Here is a 19,574-nt window from a genome sequence, read left to right on the forward strand (position 1 = left end):
CTCAGACTCATCTCTGCTGCGCCTCGTGTCTTGCTAGCACGAAACCCGCCCGGCTCCGCCAGCCTTGCCCAGGGGCCTCCCCGGAATGCCGCACGTCGCCGCCGACCCCGTCTGAGCAGCTCCACGTACTCCACACACCCCGCGCCGCCATGTCCAAGGAGCGCGCCATAAACGACGAGGAGACGCAGCCGCTGACCAAAGAGGCCGTCTCCTCCCGGCTGTCACAGGACGAGGGCCGCCCTTCTGCCGACACCGACTCGACCACCTCGCTCATCTTCGAGGGCATCAACGGCGCCTACGCGAAGGACCAGCTGCCCGAGCCCTACTCCGACTTCAACAGCACGTCGCGCCGCCATGAACAAGAGTTCGACGTCGAGGACGGGCCATACTATGGCGCGAGGCCTACGGATAAGAAGCTGCGGAAGTGGGTGTGGATTCTCGGCGTCGTCTGCATCGCCGGCTGGGTGCTGGCTCTGTTCGCATTCCTCTCCAAGGGCGCCTACAAGCATGCATCGACCAAGCCACACGACCCGCTCGCCACGTCGTCGAGAGGGTCGGGGAAGAAAGTCACGCTGGACCAGGTGATGAATGGAGCGTGGAGCCCGCAACGCCACGATCTGTCCTGGATTGCCGGCCCGGATGGTGAGGACGGCTTGCTGCTGGAAAAAGGTGCTTCGAAAGATGGGTACCTCATTGTAGAGGATGTGCGGAACCGCGATTCCAAGACGCCTTCGCAGAATGCGACGGTCTTGATGAAGCACGGAGGATTCTACGTCGGCGAACGCTGGGTTCAGCCGCATGATGTCTGGCCGAGCCCGGATTTCAAGAAGGTTCTGGTCATGTCGGAGAGGGAGCACAACTGGAGACATTCGTTCTATGGCCGTTACTGGATCTTTGACGTCGACACGCAGACTGCCCAGCCGTTGGACCCGAAGGAGCCTGAGAGCAGGATTCAGCTGGCCTCATGGTCGCCGAAGTCGGATGCCATTGTCTTCACACGCGAGAGCAACATGTTCTTGCGCAAGCTGGATACCGACTCGGTCACCGCCATCACCGAGGACGGAGGCGAAAACCTGTTTTACGGTGTGCCTGACTGGGTCTACGAAGAAGAAGTCTTTGGGGGCAACAGCGCTACATGGTGGTCCAAGGATGGCAAATACATTGCCTTCCTTCGGACCAACGAATCAATGGTTCCCACGTACCCTGTCCAGTACTTCATCTCCAGGCCCAGTGGCAAGGAGCCGCCGCCTGGTGAGGAGAACTATCCCGAAGTACGCGAGATCAAATATCCCAAGGCCGGAGCACCGAACCCTATTGTCCATCTGCAATTCTTCGACGTTGCTCAGAGCGAAGTTTTCTCTGTCAACATCACCGACGACTTTGCAGATGATGACCGCCTCATTACCGAAGTCATTTGGGCCGGTGGAAAGCAGGTCCTGATCCGCGAAACTAACCGCGAAAGCGACCTACTCTCCATAAGTTTGATTGACGTTGCAACGAGAACCGGCGCAAAGGTCCGGACCGACAACGTAAACGAGCTTGATGGAGGATGGATGGAGGTTTCAACCACCACCACGTTCATTCCTGCGGATCCTGAAAATGGCCGCCAGTTCGACGGGTACATCGATACAGTCATCCACGACGGATACGACCATCTTGGCTATTTCACTCCCTTGGACAACAAGGACCCCATTCTTCTCACTCAGGGCAACTGGGAAGTTGTTGATGCCCCGTCTGCCGTGGACCTCAAGAAAAACTATGTCTACTACATCTCAACCAAGGAGAGTTCTATCCAGCGGCACGTGTATCGTGTCAAGCTTGATGGCAGTGGCACCGAGGCTCTCACGGATACTGGCAAGGAAGGTTACTACAACGCAAAGTTCTCCACGGGTGGAAGCTTTATGCTGCTGTCGTATCAGGGACCTGATATTCCATGGCAGAAGGTGGTCAGCACACCCAGCGCTGCAGAGCCTTACGAGAGTTTGATCGAGGACAATCATCTCCTCTCGAAGATGGCACGGGAGCATGAGCTGCCCATCACGACTTACTCTACAATGACGGTCGACAACATGGAATTGAACATTGTCGAATACCGCCCCCCGCACTTCGACAAGCACAAGAAATACCCGGTCCTGTTCCACATGTACAACGGGCCCGGCAGCCAGCAAGTCACGAAGAAGTTCGGCGTCGATTTCTCGTCCTACATTGCTTCCTCGCTCGGCTACATTGTCGTTACGCTCGATGGTCGCGGCACTGGCTTCATCGGACGCGCGGCCCGCACCGTGGTACGCGGCAACCTCGGCCACTACGAAGCCACGGATCAGATCAACGCAGCCAAGCTCTGGGCGTCGAAGCCCTACGTGGATGAGAAGAAGATGGCGATATGGGGCTGGAGCTACGGCGGCTTCATGACGCTCAAGGCGCTCGAGCAGGATGCGGGCCAGACGTTCCGGTACGGCATGGCGGTGGCGCCCGTCACCGACTGGCGCTACTACGACTCGATCTACACGGAGCGCTACATGCATACGCCGCAGCACAATCCCGACGGCTACGCGTCGAGCACCATCACCAACGCGACTGCGCTGTCGCAGAACGTCAGGTTCCTGCTGATGCACGGCGTTGCGGACGACAATGTACACATGCAGAACAGCCTCTGGCTGTTGGATCGCCTGGACGTGGCGGGCGTGGAGAATTACGATGTCCATGTCTTCCCCGATTCAGATCACAGCATCTATTTCCACAACGCGAACAGGATTGTGTACGACAGTAAGTCTTGATTCCCAAATTACCCCCTTCTGTTGAAAGACGGCACAGATACTAAAGTATTCGCAGAGCTGAGCACCTGGCTCATCAATGCCTTCAATGGCGAGTGGCTGCGCACAGAAGACCCCGCTCCGATACAGTTAGGTTCGGTGGTTGAGAGAGATGGTGGCGAGAGTCTTTTGGATTATAAAGCTTAGGCTGTTCCTTTGCAACTGTATTTCTACTTGCGAATCTGGACGATGGTGCTGGGCTGTTTTGACTTTGTGCATGTCTGTGAGATCCATTGTAGAACATGTAGACTGGAACCTACCACGCTTGGAGGACATTATGAGGTGCACTACGCAAGAGTGATTGTACGTACGATTGGCGTGTCTGGCTCATGAGCACTGTATTTATGAAAAAAGTATTCAACTTGAATCTCAGCACATCACATCAATCACCGTCCAAAAGAGCACTCAAGAGTTCAGTCAAAACAGTTGCATTTGAAGGCTGTATAAGAGCTCGTCTTCGCTTCACCATCTCCCGATCAATTGATGAGATCGCAACGGCTACTGGTCACCAGCACTGCGCAGAAGTGCGAGCTCAGTGAATCGCTGGTGTCCCTCCTCTTGCCGTACGTCACGAGCGTACGCTTTCATTCCGATTTTCTCGCAGGACGACACGAGCGTCCGCTTCTTCTTTTTTCATATTTCCCGGCACGTCACGAGCGTGCTCTTGTTGTTGGAATTTTCTCTGCACGTCACGAGCGTGCGTTTCTTTGTTTGTTCCTCTCTGCACGTCACGAGCGTGCATTGTCTTTGCTTCTCGCAGCACGTCACGAGCGTGCGCTTGTTGTACTCCGTTCATCCAACTCTTGCCACACGTCACGAGCGTGTGCTTTCTTTGTGTTCTTTGGACCAACCGCTGTTTTCTCGCCTTGGAATACTTGAAAAAGCAAGAACGCCGGAGAGCCGATACGTACGATGCTGAATCCAGAAACCCAGAAAAGACAGCCGGACACCTGCGGGTACTATCCAGAAAAGACCAGCTATGGCAAGGAAACTCTCGTCGTCCCGGAACTCGCCAGAATGCAACGCTTTTGTAGGTTTTCTTTGAAGAACGAGATACAAGCAATCCAGGTGATGTAACTACTCTGACTAAAAGACTCGAATCCGCAAGAAGTTGTCGTAATATCCAGTAAAGGAACGGAAAAGTGCCTAAGTAAGTTCCCGAAGCTGTGCGTAAGCCGAAAAAGGCGCTTGCGAATGAGGAGTATATACGTCCAAGGGAAGATTCGTGCGAAAACCAACGCGTCGTGAAGCGGGGTAGGAGTGTCAAGAAAGAATTAAAAACTCCAAGAATGGCAAATGGGCCAGTGCGATGTTGCAAGATGAGGTTCAGAGCGAGGGCGCTGGGGCCAGCGGTGAAGAGTGGTTGCAGGGACGTCGCGGCTCGAAGTTGAAGATCCTCCAGGAGGGGTTCAAGGTCGATCGGACCTGCGCATGTGAGCAACGAAAGGGGGGCTTCGTGTCAGCAGCAGCAAGTCAGTGATCTCTAGGCATTAACGCGTCTCAATGGATGGCGGTGCGCTTGAAGGCGAGGCCGTAATACGTGGCGAAGCGAAGTATGGTTGGTGAAGGCCGTAGACTGAATCAAGGGCAGTGGAACAGAGGCGTGGGATCCTAACGCGATGCGGGAGGCGTGAAGGTGGAGGAGGAAGGGAAGGTGGAGAGCCGACGACGGTGTGTACGGTGCGAAGCGTTCAAGGCATTACAGTAAGGGTTTACTCCATGGTCAAGTCCCGACTCCAAGAGGAAGTATCAGCGAAACTGAAAGGAAAGAGAGATGCGGGCTGAGGAGGACGGCCATGAGGGGTCGAATATATACGCAACCCCGGCGGCCCGTGCGGTTGGGGGTGTGACTGGTCACAGGACTGTACGTATCGTGGCGCCACCTCCGCATGACGTAGACTGATCAAAACGCAGGTACAGGCAAGAGGCCTGGGAAGGCCACCAGCCCTCTGCTGTGCTCGCATTGTGCTTTGATGGAGAGATATGCTGCTTGAACCTGCCTCGCGTGACCGTTTTGCTGTGCAGTACGAGTGCACGCCACTGTCCTTTAATGGAATTTCAATTCTTTCGATGTCGTGAATGAAAATACATAGCTGGACGATGTTGCTTTCGCGGTGGTCGCCGAAGAGCGGCCAGGCCTCGCTTTTCCGGCTCGACGGGAGGGTCGAGTGACCACAATGCCCCGTCACCATTAGGTAGTCTCAGGTGCGAGCTTCATCATGGAAATGGCTCACTACGTGTCACAGCTTACGGTCTAGAGTGTTCTCTATCAGCTAACGTGACAATAATGCCTATCTTGCTGCCGTGATGGCTGTGTACCTACAGTGGTTGCCAACGGAGGGGTGTTGGAGCTGTGCACTCCCGCGGTCCGACGACCTGAAGTCACGATAGGAATGGGTGTTATGCCGCCCTCTTCTCCATCCACCAATAGCACCTCCCGGAGTGCTAGTGAGGTGATGTGGCGAGGTTGTCCACCAAGTAAGGGATTTCCCCGCACGCCAATTCCTTGGGATCGTCAGCCTTTCCTGCAGCCCGTCCCGCGTTCAGCTGCACTCACAGCCATCCAGTGGGAGTTGCAGGATTGCCCGTGCCACCCAAGATTACGTTTCACCATCAATCATGCTCGTAAACTGTCTGGCTTGACACTGATCCCCACTTTTCGACATTTGTTGCCTCCGCAACGACATTGCAAACCCTTCCACATCATTTTGATGCTTTACTACGGCAGAGCCAGCAGTGCGCCAGTATTCCGTTATTTTGTATTATATAACGAGACGTTGCAAATCCTCTTCCATCAACAACCGGCAAGATGCCTCCAGCGTCTTACAACAGCCGCCCGGCTAGCTCAATCGGTAGAGCGTGAGACTCTTAATCTCAAGGCTGCGGGTTCGATCCCCGCGTTGGGCTCAATTCCCACATCTTTTTGTTATGGTGTTGTTGCGGAGGGGGAGGGTGGTGATGCAGGTGGCCTTGAGGGATGACAGTTCAAATTTTTGCACCCCACATAAGGATTGGCGCGGCCCGAGCGTGTTCCTTGGCAAGAACCGAGCCAGAATATTGCTGCGAAACTGCCCGGAGCTCCGCGGCTCTTCTGATCTATTGGTTTGGTGTAAGTGATGGTTGCGTGCTGTTACTGAAACTCAACATTTCACACTCAACTTCTATGCGACAGTACTTCTGACGAACGCTGACCGCTGTGAATGCTGCTTGTTTTCACTATCAATTTCCACATGTTTTCCTTGTTGAGAGATGGGGGTTGCCGTCAGGACTGGCAGTTTTTTTTTTTTTTTTTTTTTTTGGTGTATGGCGCAAGGGTCCAAGCAACCCGAGCGCATGCCTCGCCAGGAAACACGCCAACACATTGGCTCGACCCTGCCGAGAGCTCCATAAGGCGGTTTTGTGCGAACTTTGACGCTTATTTATGGGACATATCGCGTATGATGCAACAACTGGCCCGCATTAAATGCTGTCAAAATTTGTTCAAGGCTGGCATCAAGCCAATAGCATTTCTTTGGTCAGCGACCTCGGCCACATACGAGCACGACGAAAGCACTGTACAAACATGTCATGTTTTATATATCCCACAGTAGGCAGTCCCAAGCAAAACTTCATGGCCACCGCCGCCGCCACCAGCAGCCTCGTTCACATCAATCATCAATCACCCTTCACCCCTCCCGCTTCTTCAAGCAGGCGTACCCAACGACCCCTTCTCCACAGCGCTACCTACAACCTTATCACCGTTGATGACGCTCGTCGTGGCGACGATCAACCTCCTGCCGCGCCCCTCCTCGGCCAGGGACTTGGCCACGAACCGCAGGGCCGACACCTCGGCCCGCGTCACGCCGCCGAGGAAGAAGACGACGACGGTCTTGCCCTCGCCGGGGTTGAAGCCGTTGGTGCCGTGGTGGTGGCCGTTGAGCAGCTGGCGAGCCCGGACGGCCTTTTCTTCACCGGCCTGCACCTCGTCGACGGTGGCGCCGCGGATGTAGCGGAGCGTGTCCTCGAACGGGCGCCAGCCCTGGGCGTTGGCGAGGGCCGAGCTCGTCAACTGCTGCTGCTGCTGCTGCTGCTGCTGCTGCTGGGCTGCCTGTGCGGCGTTGGCGCCGGGCGCGGGCCGGGCGGACGCCAGGGCGTTGATGTAGTCCTTTTGCAGAACGCACTGGACGAGGCGTACCGAGAGCGGCGCGTAGCCGGAGAAGACGTAGGCGACGTCGTCGGGCTCGGCCTCGTTGACCTCGTCGACGATCAGCGACAACGACCGCCGCACTGAGTTGTAGTTCGTCATCGCGTTGGCCCGACTGGCGGCGCTGCCGCCCCCCACGCCCACGCCCACGCCCACACCCACGCCGCCTAGGTTCGCGCCGACGCCGAGACCGCCGCTGCGAGGCACGAGCAGGCCTGCTTTTTCCAGGGAGGTGAGCGTCAGGAGGTGTTGGTGCCCGTAGCCTTGGAGGACGGCGCGCTTGAAATTCTCCAGATCGCGCGGTCTGATGCCGCCGTGCAGGCAGCTCTCGAGGCAGAGCAGGCGCAGGATGGTTTCGATCCTGACGCCGCGGCAGATTAGCTCGTCAATGTTGTCGTGTTGGCTGCTGGGGTCTGCGCCGGCCGCCAGATTTTGCTGGACCTCGAGAATGCGCGAGAAGATGTCCGAGCGGGTCTGCTTGATGATCTCCTCGGCGAGGTTGGTGTGAAGTTTGAGAGAAGCTTGTTCCTGTTGAAAGCCCGGGAGCTTCGAGACAAAGTCGCGGAGCTCGGCGGTCGACTTCTGTTGGATATTGCGGTTCTCGTATGAAGACTGGAGACGTCGCGCCACCTTGTTCAGCAGCGGACCAACGGTTGCGAAATTAGTATCTCGTAGAGTGCTGTAAAGGGTATCTGAAGGCTCAAGAGGGATTTTGCGCCTCAAAGGAGCAGCAGAAGACGAGGCACCGCCTTGCGACGTGCCTGCGCCTGCAGCTCCAATGACAGAGGAGTCGACCTCGATCTGATTGGACTGGATGTGGAACTCTTCATCCAGAAGACCTTCATAGGTCAATTGGGTCATGAGGGCTGTGGGAAAGTCGACTTCTCGATCGATGATAATCAAGCTGTCCAAGACGTTGCTGGGCGTCAGTCCCAACGGTGACTCTGTTGTTGAGCCCGAGCCAGCAACGACTTCGGTGCGCATACGGACGAGGAGATCGGATAATCGACGAGCATTATCGCCTTTTCCCACTATACGCGGGAAGAGGCCGTGCTGCTGTTGCAGCTGCATGAGAGCTCTCGCTGCCAGGAATGTGGGAGTGGGGTCCTTGCGCTATACTGCACCGTCAGCCAAAAAAAACCCGAGGGCTGCGATGCGCATGCTTACCACGTAGAGATCCGATATTGAATCCTCCAGCTCCAAGGAAAGTAGATCATCGGACAAAGGCACAAAGTTTAGCGGCCATTCCGCCACACTGACCTCGCCTAGAACACCAGCTTCCTCTAGGACCTGATCGGACACAAGAGTTCTTCGGGGTACCCAGAATACGGAGAATTCATGCTCGACCACACCATTGTGTCGAAGTTTTTTAATTTGCTCTGCAAGGGACATGTTAGCACTACAATTCGTGCCCTCCACCCGCCAATGCTATGAGAGGAGAGCTTGTTGGTATGCTGTTACAAGACCGCTTTGGCGAAGGGACTCAGACACAGACACATGTCTGCTTGGCTAATTGGTTCCCAAGCTCGGAAGAAGCGTGCGTGATCAATATGGGGAAACGACTGATTAAGACGAGTGGGCTCCCCCGTCGTAACCTCTTTTGTTCCCGTGCGAGATGGAAGACGGGATGAGGGTGAAGGTTACGAGAAGCATTCTTACTGCCCACAGATGCACACACACGTACCGGCTATGGCGAGAACGGTCTTTGTCCTGTCTCCTCGGGCGATGAAGACAACATTGCGCTGGGTGGAGTCAACGTTGCCGGTCTCCAGGAAGAAAGGCTTGTCGACGCCGTACTCCTGGAGGGTTGAGAATTTAAGAAGTAGATTGAGCGGACCAGACAAGGCCTTCTCGAAGACAATGTTCTTCTTGCCGCGGATCTGGAATTGGCAGCACCATCAGCACGTGCGCTGGGCTCGCGGAGGTCGGGAGTCTTACTTACGCCTTCAAGCAGCAGCAGCAAGCTCCTGCGGGCGGCATCGGAGATTTCAGCGGCCTGGATGGCAGCCTGCGGGGCCATGATGGCCGGACCACATGGACGGAGGGAGATTGATTGCGGTGGTTGGTTGGTGGTGAGCCCGGAGCGTGGACGCGGTGACTGACCGCCCGGGCCCGTGCCTGCCTGCGCCAAGAGAGAGGTCGGCTTGTCGGGCTGCGCGCGCCTGCCGTCATTAATTGTGACTCAAAATCCCCCGCCTCCATTGCCCCTCCTCCGACTGCAGCCCGTGCATGTCTTTTTCCTGCCGCGCCCTCGCGACCGCTGCGCCGTCACTCCGCCCCAGCCCTGCTCGCATCCGCCCGCTCGCCCTGCGCACCGCTTTCGCCCGCCCGTTTGCCTGCTCCCCGCGCAATCGCCTCTGCGACTCCACAATGGCCAAGGACAAGGAAGCGAAGAAGGGCGGCGGCTTCCAGCTGAAGGTCCCCAAGGGCACCAAGGACTGGGAGGGCAAGGACATGGTCATTCGCGACAAGATCTTCAACTCCATCACCCAGGTCTTCAAGCGCCACGGCGCCGTCACCATTGACACCCCCGTCTTCGAGCTGAAGGAGATCCTGTCCGGCAAGTATGGCGAGGACAGCAAGCTCATCTACGACCTGGCCGACCAGGGCGGCGAGCTGTGCTCCCTGCGCTACGACCTGACCGTGCCCTTCGCTCGCTGGCTGGCCATGAACACGAGTGTGCAGAGCATCAAGCGCTACCACATCGCCAAGGTCTACCGCCGCGACCAGCCCGCCATGACCAAGGGCCGCATGCGTGAGTTCTACCAGTGCGACTTCGACATTGCCGGCACCTACGACCCCATGCTCCCCGACGCCGAGATCCTGCGCATCACCACCGAGATTTTCGAGGACTTGGGCTGGAACGGCCGCTACACCATTAAGATCAACCACCGCAAGATTCTCGACGGCATCTTCGCCGTCTGCGGTGTGCCCACAGACAAGATCCGCACCATCTCGAGTGCCGTCGACAAGCTGGACAAGGTAGGCCAAGAAACGAGTGCAAGCGCTCCCAGTAGATTCTAACGCGCCGCAATAGCAACCCTGGTCCGAGGTGCATAGGGAAATGACCGAGGACAAGGGCCTCGACCCTGCCGTCGCAGACAAGATCGGCGAGTTCGTGAACCTGAAGGGCGGCGAGGACCTGCTGGCTAAGCTGCAGGCCAACGAGACGCTGACTGCCAACGAGTCGGCCAAGAAAGGTCTGGACGACATGGCTCTCCTCTTCAACTACCTCAACATCTTCAACGTGATGCCTAAAATCTCTTTTGACATGTCCCTGGCCCGTGGACTCGACTACTACACCGGCGTCATCTACGAAGTCATCACCGAGGGCTCCGCGCCCGCCTCGGCGCCCGGCGCCGAGGCAGAGAACGCTCAAAAGTCGAGCAGCAAGAAGAAGAAGGCCAGCAGCTCCGCCGACGACGACCGCTCCGATGACCCGTCTGTCGGCGTCGGCTCCGTGGCCGCGGGCGGCCGCTACGACGAGCTCGTGGCCATGTTCAGCGGCAAGACGCAGATCCCCTGCGTCGGCATCTCCTTCGGCGTCGAGCGCATCTTCAGCATCACCAAGGCGCGCATGGAGGCCGAGAAGACGGCCGCCGCCGTGCGCCTCACCGAAATCGACGTCTTCGTCATGGCCTTTGGCGGCAAGGGCTTCACCGGCCTGCTGCCCGAGCGCATGGAGGTGTCGCGCACCCTGTGGGAGGCCGGCGTCAAGGCCGAGTTCAGCTGGAAGGTCAAGCCCAAGCTGCCCCAGCAGTTCAAGCAGGCCGAGACGGGCGGCGTGCCCTTCGCCGTCATCCTCGGCGAGGACGAGCTCAAAGAGGGCAAGGTCAAGATCAAGCAGATGGGCCTGCCCGACGGCCACGCCGAGAAGGACGGCGTGCTCGTCGAGAAGAGCAACTTGGTCGAGGAGGTCAAGAGGAGGCTGGCGGACTTCAACGCCGCGAACGACATCGCGGAGAAGATTAGTGCAGCCAACGTTCACTAAAGGAGCGTGTTTGTGTGTTTGTCAAGCAGAAGGGGCTGGCTATAGCTTCAGGCTGTACGTGTAGCGTGGCACACGTGGAGTAAAAGCATCGAGCAAGGCGTAAAAGACATTGGGCGCATTTTGCTAGGAACATGGCAAAAATGGGGAAAGGGAAAAAAAAGAACGTGACGGATCTTACGAATGAAGAAGTGAAGAAGATATAGCTGCGGGGCTGGAAATTAAGTAGTAGAGCAGAAAGATTATGGGCAAGGAAAAGGCATCTTACATGCATAAGGAGAAGAATGTCCAGTCCGCAATAGATGCAATCACCAACTCTCCTGGCTGCACAGGAAATGGTATGTGGTGGAAGGCTCTCAGTCGAAACCATAGTGACAGAGAGCTGACGCTCTCAATATTGTCTTGTTAAGACAATATTCTCTTGAGATAGGTTGAGTAGCTTATGCGGGGGGTCCTAATGACCGTCTACCAAGTCACTTACTGAAGCGCTCACCGAGCAATCTTAACCAGCAACTACAGTGAGCATACTACATCACCTCCACTCACACTCTTACCATCTCGACCAAACAGCACCAAGCCAACACAGTTCCACGGTTTAGTCCATTCTAAACATCTAATGATACACGTGAATACAAATATCGCCTTTCATCGTCGTCATTACGACCTCTCGCGCACATGTCCTAGTGAATACACCAGAAAGAGAAAAAAGAAACCCCCCTTCTACGACGCCACCTTCCCATTCCCGGCCGCGGCCCTCATGAGCAGCCCCTTGACAGCGCCCAACCCATCCACCGCACTCAGCCCCAAGCTCCGCAGGCCGACGACGGGGCCGGAGCCGACGCTGTACAGCTTGTGCAGCTTGTCGCAGACGCCGAGCAGCGCGTTGTTGGCCTGGTAGCGGTCGGCGACGTACGGCTCGAGGGCGAGCGGGGCGCCGACGTCCATGCCGGCGCGGGCCGCGGCGGCGAGCGCGCGCGCGAGGCTGGCGGCGTCGCCCTGGCCCTGGTTGAGGCCCTGGCCGGCGAGCGGGTGGATGGTGTGGGCGGCGTCGCCGACGAGGGCGACGCGCTCGCCGACGTACGTGTCGGCGTGGCGGAGCTTGAGCGGGAAGCCGGCGACGCTGCGGTCCTGCACCGCCGTCGCGGTCGTGGGGACGAGGCGGCGCGCGGCGGACTGCGGCCTGCTGGCGGCGGCGTGCGGTAGGCGCCAGGCCACCTCGTCGGCTTGGCCGGCGGGGATGGAATGCAGGTAGTCGAGGTCGGCGGGGGTCAGGCGGAAGGCCGCGTTGACCATGGCGGTGAAGTCGGCGGGGGAGAGGGAGCGCAGGAGCGCGGCACGCTCGGGGGTGGTGGACCAGACGAGCGAGGCCATGTTGCCGGGCAGGGGGAGCATGGCCACGGGGCCAGTCGGGAGGAAGCGTTGATAGGCAATCTTGTGCTCCGGGCCGCCCCGGCCGGGACCATCCAGGTTTAGAGTTGCGACCACGCCGTGGCGCCCGTAGTCCCAGCCGCGGCTTTGGATTCCGGCGAACGCCCGGACGGGACTGTTGGCGCCATCGGCGCCGACGAGGAGTCGGGCGGCGAGGGTGCGGCCGTCACTGAGGGTCACGATGGGCCAGGAGCTCAGGTCTAGACCGTCGGGGGAGTCCGTGCCTAATTGGATGGATTCGACGCGTGTGGGCGAGAAAGTTCTGATGCCGCCTAACTCTGATAGACGGTTGAGAAGGCCAGTGGTCAGGTTGGCGTTCTCAATCATGTAGGCGATGGTCGTGGGCTGGTCGGGCTTCCGGCTGACCTCTGCCCAGTCGAAGGAGATGCGTGCATCGCTGACTCCGTCCCATACTTGCATCTCTTGGTATGGCTGGACACGGGATTGGTCGATGTGGGACCAGGCCCCCATTTCTGCGAGTGACATGAGCCATTGGCCACCAGAATCGACCTCTACACTTTCCAGAGTAGCACACCTATCAAGTTCTGCACCGACGCCGGCGTCAACGAGCTGCAGCGGTTTGCGAAATGCGTCGGCGAAGCATCCTTCAGCCTTCCCTTCTCAAGATCCAAGCCCTCGATCAATGCGATCTTCAGACCTGACGTGATCGGCGACGAGCCTGCGCGAACAGCATCAGCAATCAGCACGCCCAATCGCAGAAGCCATGAATGGCATCGTAGTCCTACGCAGTCCGTTGAGCAGGCTCAGGCCTGCTGGACCTCCACCTACACATACAACATCGTATATCTCCGGCTTGGGCCCCACCGTCGCGTACGTCCGTCGGCGGGTGAGATGGAGCGAGAGGCGGGAGGTTTGGCGGCAGGAGTTGCAGACCCAGCAGGCGGTGCGGGCGGTGCGGGCTTGCATGGTGGGCGGGACGGAGGCCAATGGGCAGGGCGCGAGGGTCGCGCTTTGCTTCGTGCGGGCGAGGGTGGAAAGCTCGTCGGATTCGGTTGTGGTGTAGCTCGTGCACGTCGCACGCGCCCGCCAAAGACGTCAGGTCAGGGCGGCGGCCAAAAAGCCGGGCCGTGGAGAAGTGCGTGTCGATCGCCGCTAAGCTCGAATAGGACTTGTGAGTGCGCCTCAACACCACCAGTCGATTTCCGAACGCAGATACGAGTCAAGTCTGTTACGCGGCGCCCCTGACGATCATCCTATTTCAGCCGCCGAGAAACGACAAGAAAAACTACTTGGCACTGCATTGACAAGCCCATTACTCCCTTTTCCGCGTCGATCTATGTACATGAAGCGTAGTGAAAAACCCCCCCAAAAGCAAGAATCCTTACCCTATTGCTGCCACGATGACCCTTAAACCCTCGTACCGTTTTGCCTCATGTTAAACCCAGCACTCCGTCCCATCCCGCCCCATCGCCATCTCATGTTCTCTGATACTCCGCTCCCTCATTCCTGCGCAGCACCCAAAATAATCCTTGGCCAGTGGTTGCGTGACGCGCAATCTTGCTTCAATTCGATTCTGTGAGCAACCTCGGTGCTCGCTACAGCGGGCTTGCCGTTTGGTTGCACCTCGTCGGGGCTGCAGAGGGTGGAGAGTGCTGAAGTGGGTATCTAGTTGCGAAGAACGGGAACCCCGCTTGAAATAAGATGAAAGCTGAACCCCATAAATCCATAACCTTCGCCGATGACTAAAGAGAGAATCCGGCCATGCAAGTGCAGATAGTCCGTAGAAAAGGAAATGCAAACCACACCATAACTAAATGCATCCGTTGTGGGCCTGTCGTGCCGAATATTGGAGAAGAACGCGCTAATCGAGTGGGGACTGATAAGCCCTTGAAACAGCTCGTGAGTAGTACAGAGAGAAAGGATGAGCCGTGAATGTCGTGAAGAAGTGATTTAGGGGGATGCGACGTCAAGCGCGCTTAAAGCAAGACATTGACATGCATAATGTCACAGAGGACCAGCTGAACTGCAAGATGCCCGGAACTTTTGCAATGAACCGCGTAAATCCATCAAGGGCGTTCAGCTAAATCACCTCGTACCAGCCTCCAGCTGGCCTGGTGACGGTCCGGTGGGGTTGCCGTCACTGCCGGTATTCTGCTGACCGCGAGCGAATGGGTTGCGAATGCTCGGCATCGTCGGTCTAAGGTTCCTTATTCTTGCGCCAATTCCAGTGGTGCCCTCCGTCGATGGCTGTTGGCTCTGCTGCTGAGACCGTTCTCGTGTTTGAGGAGCATCTGTGTGGCCAGCCCCACGTGTCCGACGGCTTCGGCGGGAATCGTCACCACCGGAGCGAGCGAAGACCATGGAGCGTCCGCCACGGCCCGGCAAAGCAGATCGAGTTCCAATCCAAACCGACTGAGGAGCCTGAGGCATTCTAAGACCTGGGGTGCGCCGACCGGTGGAATCCGTGTTTTGTTCGCCCTCAGGCTTGGGCTTGGGAACGTAGTAATCCGCCTTGCACAACGGACAACATGCGCGACGGCTCGTAAGCCACGGATCAAGGCATCCGGCATGGAATGCATGACCGCACTTGAGTCCACGGACATCATCATCGTCTTCGAGCTCCTCGAGGCAAATTGCGCAAGTGTCGCCGGGGCTCTGCAGAAGCTCTGGGGGTGTGGCGGTCCTGATAGGGTCGTCATCCTCCTCATCGTCTTCATCAGGGACCGATTCCCGGCGATCTTTATTGGGCTCTTCGACGGTGCTCGCAACAGTTTTGCATTTTTCCAATTCCAAATTTCTCTCGGCAGTGGTCAGCTGATTGGAGTCTGGCTGTTGTCCGTTGGATGTAGCGGATGCATCAGCGGAAGACGGCGTGGGCTGGTCAGTCGGCGGATGAGAAATTCTCTTCTCCATGTCCTCAGAAGCACGACTGCCGTCAGCAGCGGCAACAATCCCCTCGGCGTTCTTTACGCTCGTTGGCCGGCTAGGAGCTGCAGATATCCCACCGGCGGTGGAAAGGCCTTCGCGCTCCCGAGAGGCGCGCCACATCTTGTACTTTATCAATGGGAAGCGTTCGTTGACCTCGTCCATGGTCATCAGTTTCTTTTCCCTTCTGCGACGGCGGGGTGGCTGCTGCATCGCAGCAAGGTCGATTTCCGCATCGCCACCGGCTTGTCGTGCCAGACGGCTCCGCTGGTTGTAGCGAAAGCAGTACTTGACGCCGACAATGATCCTGTGATGAAATCAGCCTTGCCTCCAATGGGCCAGTCCGAGAACAAAGACTGCAACAAACAAGCCCGACATCGGACCGCGCTGGCGGCTCACCAGAGATTCGTAAAGACGACACCGAAGCCCAGGGCGACAAAGAAGAGGAGAGGCGAGTTGGTGGGACCGCCACCACCACCACTGCTACCACTTCCACTGCTGGTTGAAGTGGTGGTGGCGGCGAGAGCGGACGATGTTGTCGGCGAACTCATGATGGCCAACGGTCGCGACACATAGGGCAAGCGCCGTCGAGTAGCGAGGAAAAAGGCCCTATAGGGGAGTTGCTAGGTCTCGCGCGACCATATAGCAAAGAGTGCGAACGAGGGGTTGGTAGGAGTCGGTCCTTGCGCTGGCAATAGGGACGATGCCGGTCACAATGTCGCGGTACGGTGCAGATCACGGGTTGGCGATCGGATCAAGGCCCAGCAGGTTAAGCGGGGACTGGACAGCCGAGAGGCCAGACGGGGAGGTGGCGCGGAGTGGCAGGATCCGGACGGGCTAGCACGAGTGGTGACGGCTGGAACAGCGGCTGCTGTCGCGGGTGCAGGCGCAGGCGCAGGCAGGTGAGCGATAAGCGACAGCGACAGTGGCGACGCGGGAATGCGGCGCGATAGGCTGCGCTACGAGGAGCGTGGAGGTATAGCCAGGCCGAGGCCGGACGGAGAGACGGACGTGTCGCGGCAGGGTGATCGGCATGCGCGCCGTGGGTGAGAGGAGGAAGAGAGAGGGTGTGGGCGGGGGCCGGCGTAGTCAAGTAGTAGCTGGTGCAAGGCGGAGGCGCGGCTGCTGGGCCTTGGGGCCTTGGGGCACCAGGGCTGCGGCGATGGAGCCGGTGGGCGCGCTGCGAGCGGCGAAGATCAGCGCGCGGGCGGCCGCGTGAAAATTACACCTGTTGTGTCTGCCCTGGAGGCATGCGCGGGCACGCGCAGGGTATAAGCGGCTGCTGAAACCGCAGTGCTGCCGTCGTCAGGCAGCCCGCTCGCTCGTGTGCGCCGTCAACTTGCGACGATGCGGGCGCGCGCCGGGGGCCTTCAGCCGCGCCCGGGCCCTTTCGATGCTCTCGATGCGCATCTCTCCAGCGCAGGTGCCGCCGAAAAGCTACCAATCCACCGAACCACCCGCACACTACTATCAGCCTTCTCCGCGTGCATTGGCTGCCGGTCCAGGAACCGCCCGCCGCTCGAGACCTTCCGCTTTCTGCGCGCTCCTACACGACACAGCCACCACCACCGCCGCCGCCGCCAACATGGCCAGTCCCGTGCCGAAAAGGCATCCCGACAACCCCGTCGTGTTCTTCGACATCACCCTCGGAGGTAAGCGCCGCCCGCCGCTTCTGCTCTGCCTTGCGAGCATGCATGATTTCAATTCTCCAACACACCTGTCTCATCATGCCTTTGTGCCTTGCTCCGCCCCCAGTGCCCTTGCTTCGACACCACGCAGAGAGACGGCAGCCAGGCTGCCCAGACGGTCGAGACCATGCTGACACAAACGCGGCGCAGGCGAGCCGCTTGGCCGCGTGAAGATGGAGCTGTTCAAGGACACAGTCCCCCGCACCGCCGAGAACTTCCGCCAGTTCTGCACCGGCGAGACCAAGAACCAACATGGGCGGCCGCAAGGCTACAAGGGTTGCAAGTTCCACCGTGTGGTGAGCAGCCACCAGCCTCGCACGAGCGCGTGCGCGTGCGGTTTCCTGTTTTGCTGACCGCAACCGTGCAGATCAAGGAATTCATGATCCAGGGTGGTGATTTCCTCAACGGTGACGGCACTGGGTCGACCTGCATCTACGGCACCCGTGCCTTCGCCGACGAGAACTTCTCGCTGAAGCATGACCGCGAAGGCCTGCTGAGCATGGCGGTAAGTCACGATTGCATCACGGCACCGCTTCTGCCACGGAACTGACGCCTCCTCTTCTGCAGAACTCGGGTCCCGACACCAACGGGAGCCAGTTCTTCATCACCACGGTGCCCACGCCGTTCTTGAACAACAAGCACGTCGTCTTCGGGCAGGTGGTCGAGGGCATGGACGTGGTCAAGAAGGTTGAGAACACGCGCACGCAGCGGGAGAAGCCGACGCAGGACGTAGTGATTGCGCAATGCGGAGAGATGTAACGCCACCTCGGTCTGGTGAGTATGGAGGTACAGGACGGTTCTCATGCACGCGGCAAGCACCATGCTCGTTCTGGTCGGCGACCGGCATCGGACCCTCTCTCAGCCCTGCAGCCGGCACCATAGCCGTGACGATCATTGCACGATTGGCCCTAGGCGGGGGAGAGGCTGGGGGACCGCCCGGTCGAAGCAGGGCAGTCGACCAGCGTGCATGCCTAGTCGCTAGAGGAGCAGCAAAGGCGTAACCCAATTCGACCGAACAGCGAATACATGTCCCCAATTGTGATGCGACGGACGCGTCTGGGCAAGTCAGAGCATCGAGTGAAGGTATGCATAATAACAGCCTCCGGTGCGCGCGTCGTGGTACACGCCCAGCGCTGCAGCTGAGGCACCGCACTTGGCACGAGCCACGCGCGGCTGCGTCATGGCTCGACTGCGCGCGCCGCACACAGACAGCAGCCCCGCTACCTACCCACGCTGTCGATCAGGCAGCCCGTAACAACCGAACACATCATCCTCCGCGCGACGCCCAAACACCCTTCTTCTCTCGCTCTCTCTGTCTTTTCCCATTGAAAGTCCAGCCAAACTTCTGCACCACCAGCTCTGCACCATCTCCACCTTTGATCACCTGGTGAGCGCCCCTCACCCCGCCGCCTACTACCCCTCCAAACTTTTGCCGCCCGCACCTCCCAGCAGCCACGCGCAGAGCTACCCCGCAGCGGCCCCCTACTTCTATCTCCCTTCCATCGAACCTCCCATCCACAAGACTTGACCTGGCTAACAAAGTCCACCGGCGATAGACCACCATGTCCTACAACCAAGAGTCGGCCCGCGGCGGCGCCCGTGACGAATACTACAGCGGCCACCGCTACGATGACTCGGACGACGAAGACTACCGCCAGGCGGAGAAGCACGCGGCGACGCACGCCGAGGGCAGTGGCGACAGCTCGCTGTTCAGCACCGCCCTCGGCCTGCTGTCGGGCAAGAAGCAGAGCCTGAAGGAGGAGGACCTGGACGAGGACGACGCCGTCAACCAGCACCGCAAGTTCTACGGCGGCGAAAGCCACGAGAGCCAGGCCACCGAGGGCAACCTCGGCGCCGCCGCCGCCATGCAGGCCCTCAAGCTGTTCAACAGCAGCTCCGGCGGCGGTAGCAGCAGCAAGAGCGAGTTCCTCGGCCTGGCCATGGCCCAGGCGAGCAAGCTTTTCGACGAGCAGAGCGCCCAGGGCAAGACGGTGGGTGGATCCATGTCCCGGTCTATCCGGAGCCAGTGATTGCTGACAAAGCTTGCAGGATTCGAGCGCCAGCAAGCAGGGTGCCGTCCAGCAGGCCGCCCAGATGGCTCTGAAGATGTATCTGAAGTCCGACAACAGTGGCTCTGGTGGCAGCAAACCCAGCGGTTTGATGGGCCTGGCCAGCAAGTTCTTGTAAATTTGAACGTGGGTCTCCTTTCATGTATAAGGATTCTGGATAGCCGGCACTGTCGATGCCGCCAGCTTTTACGAGATTGAATGAAGGATGAAAGCATGATGCGAATAAAAAGAATTTCCTGTGGCACCCTGTTTCATGAACTAAAAGCGGTGGTATCTTTGAGCCCACTGCAGAGCTAATGTTCCGAGAGAAACATGGAATGAACCTCAGGCTGGGCCGTAAATGCTTATCTTGTCGAAGTCGAACACCTGTTCTCTTTACCAAGGCCATAAACAATGGCCTTGTGGGCCTGGGAGTAAAACTAAGGTCCTACTTACTTACATACTTGCTTGCAGACTGGAATCTTCTGGGGTCTTCATCTGCCCCGGCTTCCTAGTTTATCTAGTGATTTTACGCCTTTG

The 19,574-nt window shown here is 58.4% G+C and overlaps 7 protein-coding genes across 7 annotated transcripts; 4 read left to right on the forward strand and 3 right to left on the reverse strand.

Annotated features, from left to right (window-relative positions):
- Positions 1–149: 149 nt before the first annotated feature.
- BKCO1_3500058 (dipeptidyl-aminopeptidase b) lies at positions 150–2,960 on the forward strand (the record flags this gene model as incomplete). Its single annotated transcript, XM_020274805.1, has 2 exons — positions 150–2,766; positions 2,833–2,960. 2 exons carry the CDS (start codon positions 150–152, stop codon positions 2,958–2,960), a joined length of 2,745 nt encoding a protein of 914 aa, XP_020129111.1.
- A 3,535-nt stretch (positions 2,961–6,495) lies between these two features.
- BKCO1_3500059 (vacuolar sorting protein) lies at positions 6,496–9,016 on the reverse strand (the record flags this gene model as incomplete). Its single annotated transcript, XM_020274806.1, has 4 exons — positions 6,496–8,109; positions 8,164–8,375; positions 8,681–8,876; positions 8,939–9,016. The coding sequence occupies 4 exons, from the start codon at positions 9,014–9,016 to the stop codon at positions 6,496–6,498; spliced, it is 2,100 nt and encodes a 699-aa protein (XP_020129112.1).
- A 350-nt stretch (positions 9,017–9,366) lies between these two features.
- On the forward strand, positions 9,367–10,987 carry BKCO1_3500060 (histidyl-trna synthetase; the record flags this gene model as incomplete). The annotated part of the gene is made up of 2 exons (XM_020274808.1): positions 9,367–9,978; positions 10,034–10,987. 2 exons carry the CDS (start codon positions 9,367–9,369, stop codon positions 10,985–10,987), a joined length of 1,566 nt encoding a protein of 521 aa, XP_020129203.1.
- A 717-nt stretch (positions 10,988–11,704) lies between these two features.
- On the reverse strand, positions 11,705–13,339 carry BKCO1_3500061 (ubiquinone biosynthesis monooxygenase coq6; the record flags this gene model as incomplete). The annotated part of the gene is made up of 3 exons (XM_020274809.1): positions 11,705–12,885; positions 12,948–13,091; positions 13,159–13,339. 3 exons carry the CDS (start codon positions 13,337–13,339, stop codon positions 11,705–11,707), a joined length of 1,506 nt encoding a protein of 501 aa, XP_020129202.1.
- Positions 13,340–14,458: 1,119 nt separating this feature from the next.
- On the reverse strand, positions 14,459–15,849 carry BKCO1_3500062 (ring-8 protein; the record flags this gene model as incomplete). Its single annotated transcript, XM_020274810.1, has 2 exons — positions 14,459–15,605; positions 15,698–15,849. 2 exons carry the CDS (start codon positions 15,847–15,849, stop codon positions 14,459–14,461), a joined length of 1,299 nt encoding a protein of 432 aa, XP_020129205.1.
- Positions 15,850–16,883: 1,034 nt separating this feature from the next.
- Positions 16,884–17,745, forward strand: BKCO1_3500063 (peptidyl-prolyl cis-trans isomerase h; the record flags this gene model as incomplete). Its single annotated transcript, XM_020274811.1, has 4 exons — positions 16,884–16,950; positions 17,137–17,282; positions 17,354–17,491; positions 17,554–17,745. The coding sequence occupies 4 exons, from the start codon at positions 16,884–16,886 to the stop codon at positions 17,743–17,745; spliced, it is 543 nt and encodes a 180-aa protein (XP_020129204.1).
- An 803-nt stretch (positions 17,746–18,548) lies between these two features.
- Positions 18,549–19,173, forward strand: BKCO1_3500064 (beta-flanking protein; the record flags this gene model as incomplete). Its single annotated transcript, XM_020274812.1, has 2 exons — positions 18,549–18,977; positions 19,036–19,173. The coding sequence occupies 2 exons, from the start codon at positions 18,549–18,551 to the stop codon at positions 19,171–19,173; spliced, it is 567 nt and encodes a 188-aa protein (XP_020129201.1).
- Between the last annotated feature and the right edge of the window lie 401 nt (positions 19,174–19,574).

This window comes from Diplodia corticola (genome assembly GCF_001883845.1).
Source record: "Diplodia corticola strain CBS 112549 chromosome Unknown scaffold35, whole genome shotgun sequence".
NCBI classification, from domain to species: domain Eukaryota; kingdom Fungi; phylum Ascomycota; class Dothideomycetes; order Botryosphaeriales; family Botryosphaeriaceae; genus Diplodia; species Diplodia corticola.